The 9,946-nt window shown below is 49.0% G+C and overlaps 1 protein-coding gene across 1 annotated transcript; it reads left to right on the top strand.

Moving 5' to 3' along the window:
• The first annotated feature begins 2,029 nt into the window (after positions 1 to 2,029).
• LOC147992213 (uncharacterized) lies at positions 2,030 to 2,873 on the top strand. Its single transcript, XM_087539995.1, has 2 exons — positions 2,030 to 2,310; positions 2,387 to 2,873. Exons 1-2 carry the CDS (start codon positions 2,030 to 2,032, stop codon positions 2,871 to 2,873), a joined length of 768 nt encoding a protein of 255 aa, XP_087396121.1.
• Positions 2,874 to 9,946: the final 7,073 nt, after the last annotated feature.

Genomic DNA, 9,946 nt, shown 5'->3' with positions numbered 1-9,946 from the left:
AAGTGGTTGATGGGGATCACCAGCAACAAAGACAACCCTCGAGGGTCTAGGAGGGTGATTCCATTCGACAACTCGCACCAGCCGGAGCAGGTATAATTCTGTCTTATCAAGTATCTTTCCGATTCACCGAGTGATATCTTGTTTATGGTCGATTGAATTTCCTTTGATCGTTGTCCTTTCAGACCCTCATCGACATGTACTCAATGCCCAACGGAGTGCAGGACCAAGACCCCAAGGAAGAAGCGAGCGGTGGCGAGAGCGGCGAGGAGCATTCGGATGCCGAGGAGGACGAGGAGAGCGACGAATCGACTGATGACGAAGAAGTCGACTCGCCTCCTCGCAGGGAGAGGAGATCCAAACACGCTCACGACCCGTCGAGCGCTCCGGACTTGGTGGCCGCGCTGATTGGTCAGTCTTCGAAGCATCCCAGGACGTCTTCCCCAACGCCGACTGAGAAGGCTCCAAAGCAGTCCAAGGTTGCGCCGCCCCCAGCGCCAAAAGTGCCGAAAGCCACCTCCAAACCGCCAAAAGCTTTGCCCAGGATCAAAGTGACAGTTCTACTATCTCCGGGTAACCATTTGACTTGTCCTTTTGGTCAACTCGATTAACTGGACGTAACCGATTGAATGCGGGTCTTTGAAGTGCTGCTACGTCAGGAACCTCTTCTTTCCAGTACCGGGATGAGGAAATGGAAGATGCGGTAACCTCCAACCCAGGTATCAACTCTTGCGATTTTGTTCTTGATTCTTTGGTCGATTGCATTCTAGTGGTTCACTTGGGGTCGAATGATCTGCCTTGCAGCTCCACCCAACAGCATTGATCTTCCAGATGACGATGAAGATGTGGCTCTTAAGCCCAGGAAGAGCAAGAAGGTAGCAGCTGGCAGGATGGCTCAGCAAGAACCAACTACAACACCTCCAGTCCGTCAACCTGAAGACACGTGCAGGGCCTCTGTGACCTTCGCTGCACCCTTGTCGAGTGGGCATCCCGCACCGTCGACTGCACCTGTGATTCCTTCAGCTGTCCAACTCCACGCCACGGAGCTCCAAGCCGCCGCACCTGGGTCGTCTGCTCACTTTTTCACCAGCTACCCCGTCCGAGACAACCAGTCGGAAGCGGCTGCGGAAGCCATCCGACAAGCTGACATGATGATGGAGCGGGTGAAGACAGTGCATGAGAATAGCCAGGCTGCCTACGACGCTAGCGCTGCTCTTCGGGCCAATGTCCAGGTGAGTAGATTTTCCGACTATTTTTGCTCTATGAGGAACTGTTACTCGAAAAATCTTCTTCTACACAATCTCCTGTTGTTTGCGTCGAATTAGAGCACCCACTGGGTGTTTTGTTGATTTTAGTAGTTTCGCTCTTCTACTCGGTCTGGGCGAGTGGGGTCAGAACCGGTGGGGGCACGCTAAGTGCACCCACTTGGTGTAGTCCCCGAGACCGCGGTCGACTGCTGGCAGTCGACTGGGGTCTGAGTTCTTCTTTCCTTTCTTTTTTACTCCTTACACTCGACTCAGGCAGACCGGTCGAGTAGTTTCGTTCTTCCACTCGGTCTGGGCGAGTGGGATCTGAACCGGTGGGGGCACGCCAAGTGCACCCACTGGGTGTAGTCCCCGAGACCGCAGTCGACTGCTGGCAGTCGACTGGGGTCTGAACAGCTTTTTTTGGTCAGCGGGGGCACGCCAAGTGCACCCGCTGGGTGTAGCCCATGAGACCGCAGTCAACTATGTGCAGTCGGCTGGGGTCTAAGCGAACTTCTTTAAATTTTATTCACTCGGAAGTAAACAACCTTTGATCTTATCGACGGATCCGTCTTTTGCCTTCTGTAGAAGTCTTGTACTCTTATTTCTAAGTTTGCTGAACTTGAGGAGAAGCAGAGGCAACTCAACCTCGACTTGGAATTAGCCCAGTAGAATCTGAAGAAAGCTCAGGACGAAGCCGCTGGTATGGAAGGTAACTGAATGTCGACTGGCTTTCAATATATTTCTTTGATTTCTTCTTTGATTCGATTGTTTCTTTTGCAGAGAAAATGAAGTTGGCTCTGGAGAAGAAGGACTCGGACCTCGCCGCCGCGCAAAAAGCAGCCCAAGATAAAACTCCTCTCGCAGACCAGAAGCTTGCTTCAATCGGAACGCTGGAAGGAGAGGTCACCAAACTGAAATCTTGTCTTAATGAAGCTAACCGCGAAGTGACCAGTCTGAAGAAGGACAAGGTCGTCCTGAATGAAAAGCTGGAGTCTGCGATCCGCAAGAGCAATGACATGGAAGCTTATCTGAGGACTCTTGCCAAGAAGCTTTATCTCACGCTGGAAGGTATTTCTTTTAATCCGACTGTGTTGATGCTTGCGATCGGATCTTGCTCGGTCGACTGACTAATTTTTTGCTGCGGAATTCTGTCAAGACTTCGACGAGGAAACTGGAAGGATCAAGATGGGTCTGGACCCTATCGCTTCTCCAGTCTGCGACGAAACTGCAATGAACATGCTCCGACTGGAGTCCCGTATCGCCAGTGCCACAAGCTACCTCACGCGCCTGAAGGAGGTAGTCTCCCGAATCGACTCATCGCTTTGGCCGGGGGCGACGCTTCAGAATGACCTGGAATCCCTGATGACCCGACTGAACGAGATCCCTGACCGGGTGCAAGAATGGAAGAAATCCTCCGCCCGGTGTGGTGCTGACATGGCGCTGTCCTTGGTCCGAGTCCATTGCAAGGAGGCTCGTGAAGACAAGCTGGCTGCGATGAAAGTCGCCAACACCAAAAAGCATGACTTCCAGTCCTTCATGGAGACTTTCATTGCTGCCACCACTCGGATCCCTGATGGGATCGACCTGGACTCATTCGTGGAGCCTGCCAGCCCTCCTCCGGCTGAGTGAATAAACTTATGAAACTTGAATCTGCTTTAAATTTGCCTCGGAATGCCGAGTGATTGATGTAACCGTTGAACTCCTTCGGGCTTGATGCCTGAATACTTTTGATTTGCTGCTTGGAACTTTTAGGATTTATCTGAATTTGGTTTATCTCTGAATGTGCTTGCGTTTGCCTTTGAATCGACTTTGCTCATTGCTTGGAATAGTCTTTGTGCTGGAGACGCAGCTCTGAGGGGGCAGCTCCAGTCGACCCGCGCTTCGTCGTCCTCGCAGATAGGGATGGAGCGGACGTTGTACTTGTGCCGTAGCTCCGAAGGAGAAGGTTGCAGTCGACCCGCACCTCGTCGTCCTCGCGGATAGGGATGGAGCGGACGTTGTACTTGTGCCGTAGCTCCGAAGGAGAAGGTTGCAGTCGACCTGCACCTCGTCGTCCTTGCGGATAGGGATGGAGCGGACGTTGTACTTGTGATGTAGCTCCGAAGGAGAAGGTTGCAGTCGACCTGCACCTCGTCGTCCTTGCGGATATGGATATGTTTCGGACTTAGGCGAGTCCTGGACTACAGCTAAGACTCCCGAGTGGGAGGATTGATCTCCACTCGGTAGGATTTTTTCAAACATAGGCGAGTACTGGACTGCAGCTAAGTCTCCTAGTGAGAGAACTTAGGCGAGTGCCGGACCACATCTAAGCCCCCGAGTGGGAGGGTTGCTCTCCACTCGGTAGGATTTTTTCAAACTTAGGCGAGTACTGGACTGCAGCTAAGTCTCTAAGTGAGAGAACTTAGGCGAGTGTTGGACTGCAGCTAAGCCCCCGAGTGGGAGGGTTGCTCTCCACTCGGTAGGATTTTTTCAAACTTAGGCGAGTACTAGACTACAGCTAAATCTCCTAGTGAGAGAACTTAGGCGAGTGTTGAACCGCAGCTAAGCCCCCGAGTGGGAGGGTTGCTCTCCACTCGGTAGGATTTTTTCAAACTTAGGCGAGTACTAGACTGCAGCTAAGTCTCCTAGTGAGAGAACTTAGGCGAGTGCCGGACCGCAGCTAGGCCTCCGAATGGGAGGGTTGCTCTCCACTCGGTACGATTTTTTTTCAAACTTAGGCGAGTACTGGACTGCAGCTAAGTCTCCTAGTGAGAGATCTTAGGCGAGTCCTGGACTGCAGCTAAGTCTCCTAGTGAGAGATCTTAGGCGAGTCCTAGACTGCAGCTAAGCCCCCGAGTGGGAGGATTGCTCTCCACTCGGTAGGATTTTTTCAAACTTAGGCGAGTACTAGGCTGCAGCTAAGTCTCCTAGTGGGAGAACTTAGGCGAGTCCTGGACTGCAGCTAAGCCCCCGAGTGGGAGGATTGCTCTCCACTCGGTAGGATTTTTTCAAACTTAGGCGAGTACTGGACTGCAGCTAAGTCTCCTAGTGAGAGAACTTAGGCGAGTCCTAGACTGCAGCTAAGCCCCCGAGTGGGAGGATTGCTCTCCACTCGGTAGGATTTTCTTTCGAACGTAGGCGAAACGGATTCGCGACTAAGCCCACCCACTGGGGGATTTCAGAAGTAAATAAGAACACAACAATCGAATGATAGGCCCATAAGCTCTTGTCTTTGATAAACAAATTACAAAGGTGTTTCTTATTACATTTTATTCGAACGAGTGCTTAAGTATAAAAGGGGCGGAGCAGCTCCGCGTTCCAAGCCCGTGGCTCGTCTTTTTGATGCTCAATACTGTAAAGATGGTATGCTCCGTTGTGGAGAACTTTGGTGATGATGAAGGGGCCCTCCCAAGTCGGGGCAAGCTTGTGTGGTTTCTGTTGATCCACTCGAAGAACCAGGTCTCCTTCTTGAAAGGCTCGGCCCCTCACATTTCTGGCGTGGAATCGACGCAAGTCTTGCTAGTAAATGGTCGAGCGGATCAAGGCCATCTCTCTTTCCTCCTCTAAGAGATCGAATAAATCTTGTCGGGCCTGCTCTGCTTCCTCTTCGGAGAAGAGCTCAACTCAGGGTGCATTGTGGAGCAGGTCACTTGGCAGAACAGCTTCGGCTCCATAGACTAAGAAGAAAGGAGTTCGTCCGGTCGACCGATTAGGAGTTGTCCTTAATCCCCACAGAACTGACGGAAGTTCATCAACCCAAGCGCCTGCTGCGTGTTTGAGATCACGCATCAGTCGGGGCTTCAGTCCTTTGAGAATTAGGCCATTGGCTCTTTCTGCTTGTCCATTCGACTGCGGGTGAGCGACAGAAGCATAGTCGACTCGAGTGCCCTGAGAGGCGCAGAAAGCTCTAAACTCATCGGAATCGAAGTTCGATCCGTTGTCCGTGATGATGCTGTGTGGGACTCCATATCTGAATGTCAATTCTCTGATAAAACTGACAACGGTGCTAGCATCAAGGTTCTTGATAGGTTTAGCTTCGATCCATTTGGTAAACTTGTCGACTGCAACGAGCACATGAGTGAAACCGCTCCTGCCAGTTCTCAGTGGTCCAACCATATCCAGTCCCCAAACAGCAAAGGGCCAGATGAGGGGGATGGTCTTCAGGGCTGACGCTGGCTTGTGAGACATGTCGGAGTAAAACTGGCAGCCTTCATATCTATCGACTATATCTTTCGCCATTTCATTTGCTCGTGGCCAATAGAATCCAGCTCGGTATGCTTTAGCCACGATGGCCCGAGAGGACGCATGATGACCACAGGTCCCCGAGTGGATGTCATTGAGGATCATTCGACCTTCTTCTGGTGTTATGCATTTCTGACCGACTCCAGTCACGCTATCCCTGAACAGTTGCCCTCTTATGACAGTAAAGGCCTTGGATCGATGGACGATCTGTCGAGCCTCTTCTTCATCCTTTGGGAGTTATTTCCTGAGGATGTACGCAATGTAGGGCACCGTCCAGTCGGGAGTAATGGCTAGGACCTCCATGATCAGGTCGACCACGGCTGGGACCTCGACTTTAGTCAGATCTGTGGCGCTCTTAGGTTGCGGGGGCTCTTCAGTAAAAGGATCTTCCTGAACTGTCGGCGAGTGAATATGCTCCAAAAATACATTGCTGGGAATGGCTTCTCTCTTGGAACCTATCTTTGCCAAATCGTCGGCTGCTTGATTTTTCAGTCGGGGTATGTGGTGGAGTTCTAACCCCTCAAACTTCTTCTCAAGCTTTCTCACCGCGTTGCAGTAACCAGTCATGGCTGGGCTTCTGACGTCCCACTCCTTCATCACTTGATTAACTATCAAATCTGAGTCGCCATAGACCATGAGGCGACGGACGCCGAGTGAGATAGCCATGCGCAACCCATATAGGAGTGCTTCATATTATGCTTCATTGTTGGACGAATCAAAGTGAATCTGGAGGACGTATCTGAGACTGTCTCCTCGGGGGGATACCAGAACTACTCCAGCACCAGAACCATTCAACATCTTGGATCCGTCAAAGAACATGGTCCAGTGCTTAGAGTGAACTTGAGTCGGCAGTTGATGTTCGATCCACTCGGCGAGGAAATCTACTATTGCTTGGGAGTTGATAGCTTTCTTTGCCTCAAACTTGATATCCAAGGGAGGGAGTTCAATCGCCCATTTGGCCACTCAACCAGTTGCATCTCTATTGTGCAGAATCTCTGACAATGGAGCGTGGTCCTGCCAGGCCCTGCTACAGGTCGTTGGTGATGTGCTGGACAGGAACCGTGCTATAATCGAGGGCCCCCGTGCACAATTGCAACAAGGTCGAACCAAGGGGGGCGAACTCCAGCAGTGCTTGGAGAGTGCTCTCGGCCGTAGTTTGGATGTCGAGGTCCTGTTGGAGAAATGCCGCGTGTAAGAGGCCTCTCTTCAGGAGGCCGGTCGACGGACTGCTCGGGACATCAAAACTCAGTGCTCACGCCGCGAGAGGCTGAGGTCGCGGCCGATGGTGAGGATGACTGAGGCCTTCTCGTATTGCATTGGAGGTTGTCGAAAATATGCCCTAAAGGGAATAATATTATATTATTATATTTTCATATTTATAATTAAGAATTTATATTTCATACTATAACTACTACGTATAATCCTCGAATATGTGATTTAGTGAAAACTCATATGCACGTGTGAATGATAAATAGATAAAATAAAGGTTTCTAGTCTCGCCTCTAAGACTAGGTCAAGTGTTGTTGGTGCTCATGTTTTCTGGATTTTAGGATATCGTCAAGTGTAACGATAGCCCTAAAACAACATTGAGATTATGATGTTGGAAGAACGATATTATTGAATCGATCCAAACTTGTTTGCTATGAATTAAGATAATATCATATGTAATCAATTATAATAACATGGAGTGTTACCATGTGATTTTGCTCCATACAAAAAAAGGTGATGACTCCATTCGCTCTCCTTCATTGATTATAACTCAATTTTCTTTGCGAACGCCCTTCCCCTCCACTGAAATTGTTGCTCTTTTGAGGAGTGAAAAAGAAGTGCCTGATCTATACTTCCACCAAAGAAAAAGTTGATTCTCCTTCTTTCCTTGGTGGATCTTGTTGCTCTTGGAGGTTGAGAAATATCATGTGTCACTACTAGGAAAAGGGCTATAGATAGGATTGATACTAATGGCGCACCAGGGAAGTAGTGCGCCACTACTATATACTAATGGCGCACCTGTCGGTGATGCGCCATTAGTGTGGAAGACACTAATGGCGCACCAGAAACAGGGTGCGCCACTAGTATTAATTTTTTTTCCATTTTTCCATACATACTAATGGCGCATCAGGCAGAGAGTGCGCCATTACTGTAATTTTTTTCTTATTCTTTTTTTTGCAAAACTACTAATGGCGCACCACCTGCAGGGTTACTAATGGCGCATTTCCTTGTGGTGCGCCATTATAAAGCTTCCCCCACACTAAATCCCCAATCTCTCTAATCTCTCCCCTGCCTCATCGATCTCACCCGCTGCCCCCCGGCCGTGTTCGCCGTCCCCCTCGCCGCCCCCCTCGCCTCCTTCGCCGTCCCCGACCCTCACCGGACTCCACCCCCGCCGCCCCCGCGCCCCCGCGCCCCCACCCCTGCCGCCCCGACCCTCGCCCGACTCCTCCTTGCCGTATGCGCCTTCTTCCACCTCCGGCCACCGCGGCCTCACCGTCTGTGGAGGTATCTGCTCGACGGACGCGCGCCTCGACGGTGGCGCGAGCCTCCCTGCGCGGCTGCTGCTCATCGACGATGGTTAGTCTCTGTCCCTCCCTCCCTCTCTCCCCCGCTCATCCCCATGCCCCCACGGGGCGGCGACCTAGGGTTAGGAGCAGGAGCTCGCCGCCGCCGCCCCGTCGTGCCGCTGCTGCTGCTTCTTGCGGCCGCCTTTCCCGCGCGCTCGTGCGCGGACGCCGGGCCCCACGTGCTCGTGCGTTGCCGCCGCCGCCGTCACGCGGCTGCTGCTTCTTGTTGTCAGTTTGCTGCCATACCTTCAATTCCTGCCATGCTTATCTTCAATTAACCATAGGGTTCCTAAGGTTTCTCAGATAGAGATATAAGTAATGGCCATTATAGATAGCTGCGTGCAAATCACATGTTGTTAAGATTTCCATACATGTAGCTACCATTTGGTCATACAAATTGGTGCTCCTGCATATTGTTTTTGGTCCTTATAAATTGTTCAGTAGTGTTCCTGGAGGATGACTAAGGAATTAGTGCTCTGTTATGATTTCTTGATAGAATTGTCGAACTACTGTCCTATGTATTAGTACTGATTATTTGGGTCCTTGTCCTTGCTTCAAAGGATGCTGGTAGGTAAACCGGTGGCCTTATTAACCATGCTATGCCATTGTTAGCTGTATTAGTACTGATTATTTGGTTAGCTGTAGTAGGAGAGTGCCTGCTGATTAGTGTTTATTTGCTTTTTTGGCGCTTAATTGGTTATTTGTCTGAAGTAGTGTTAGTTCTGATCATGATTGTTGTGCTTATGGCTTTAGAAAATGATAAACTGTTTGAATCTGATAGGCAGGTGTCCTTTTAGATTTTGTTGGTAAATCTGTTTTATTCAATGGTTATTGACAGTAGATTATCATTCCTATTTTAGGAAGGTCTATTCCTGCAATATCATTGTTACCTTTTATTTGGACTACTACTGCTAGGACTTGCTCCAGATTTTAGGATTTCTTTTCTTTTAGGATTTATTTTCTTCTAGGACTAGGTTTTTATTATTTTTCTGTTGTGATTTTTTTTGAGCTCTTTCTTTTTCATTTCCTACTATCCTTATCCTAATTATCTTAAATTGTTATGATGTGTGTAACAGGATTAGATCTTGGATTTGCTAGTGGACTTTGGGAGTAATTTGCATGAAAGATTTTTGAAGTCCAACTTCTGAATCCATAATTTGATTAGTTCCATAAATTTGTATGACCACAGATTTAGAAAATTTTCAGAGATTTGTATGACCAAAGATACAGTTCAGATTTGATTAGTTCCATAAATTTGTATGACCAAATATATATTTCAGATTTGTATAGTTTCAGAGATTTGTATGACCAAAGATACAGTTCAGATTTGAATTGTTTCAGAAATTGGTATGACCAAAGATGCTATTGTATATAAATGGGCTGTTGTAGAACTGTTCTTCATCTTTACAGTGTTGTTGTATAGAAATATGCTGAATTTTCTGCTCTGATTGTTGCTCAAAGAAATTTAGCAAAAAATGGGGTCCTGGGAGACGCCGCTGCTGCTTGAGGCCCTTGAGAGGCCCTTCGTGTCGTGATGATTTTGCAGGTACCCCGAGAGGCCCTTGAGTTTGCCGGAATGTCGATTAACTTCCGTTCCAGCAAATTCGGGTACTCCATATGTCCTATTTTCAGCAAAGGTCATGCTGAAATTTTCCATGAATTTTAGCATGACTTTGCTAAAAATCGGACATATGAGGTACTTGCTACTAATGCATGGGCCGGAGTATCTTAGTACTTAATTAAGTAGGATCAACTGCCCCTTTATTCTTGCTGTATTAAACGATAGGTGGCAATAGAGCCAAGTGATTAGTGCCAAGTGATTAGGCCCAACCTAGGGTGCCTCGGCATCGATAAACCCTAAATGATGAAAACTTAACTTGGCTGCCCCGGATGCCTCGGTGTCGATGAGAACCTAAATGATGT

The sequence above is a fragment of the Triticum urartu genome, chromosome 1A (assembly GCF_056163025.1).
Source record: "Triticum urartu cultivar PI428250 chromosome 1A, HENAU_Tu73, whole genome shotgun sequence".
In the NCBI taxonomy this organism is placed as follows: domain Eukaryota; kingdom Viridiplantae; phylum Streptophyta; class Magnoliopsida; order Poales; family Poaceae; genus Triticum; species Triticum urartu.
This window is presented reverse-complemented; position numbering and strand designations above follow the sequence as displayed.

Bases quoted from the DNA above. Each gene is read 5' to 3' on its own strand.
- LOC147992213 (XM_087539995.1), top strand. From the start codon at position 2,030: ATGAAGTTGGCTCTGGAGAAGAAGGACTCGGACCTCGCCGCCGCGCAA. The intron at 2,311-2,386 runs AGGTATTTCTTT...ATTTTTTGCTGC, and splicing joins AAGCTTTATCTCACGCTGGA to GGAATTCTGTCAAGACTTCG.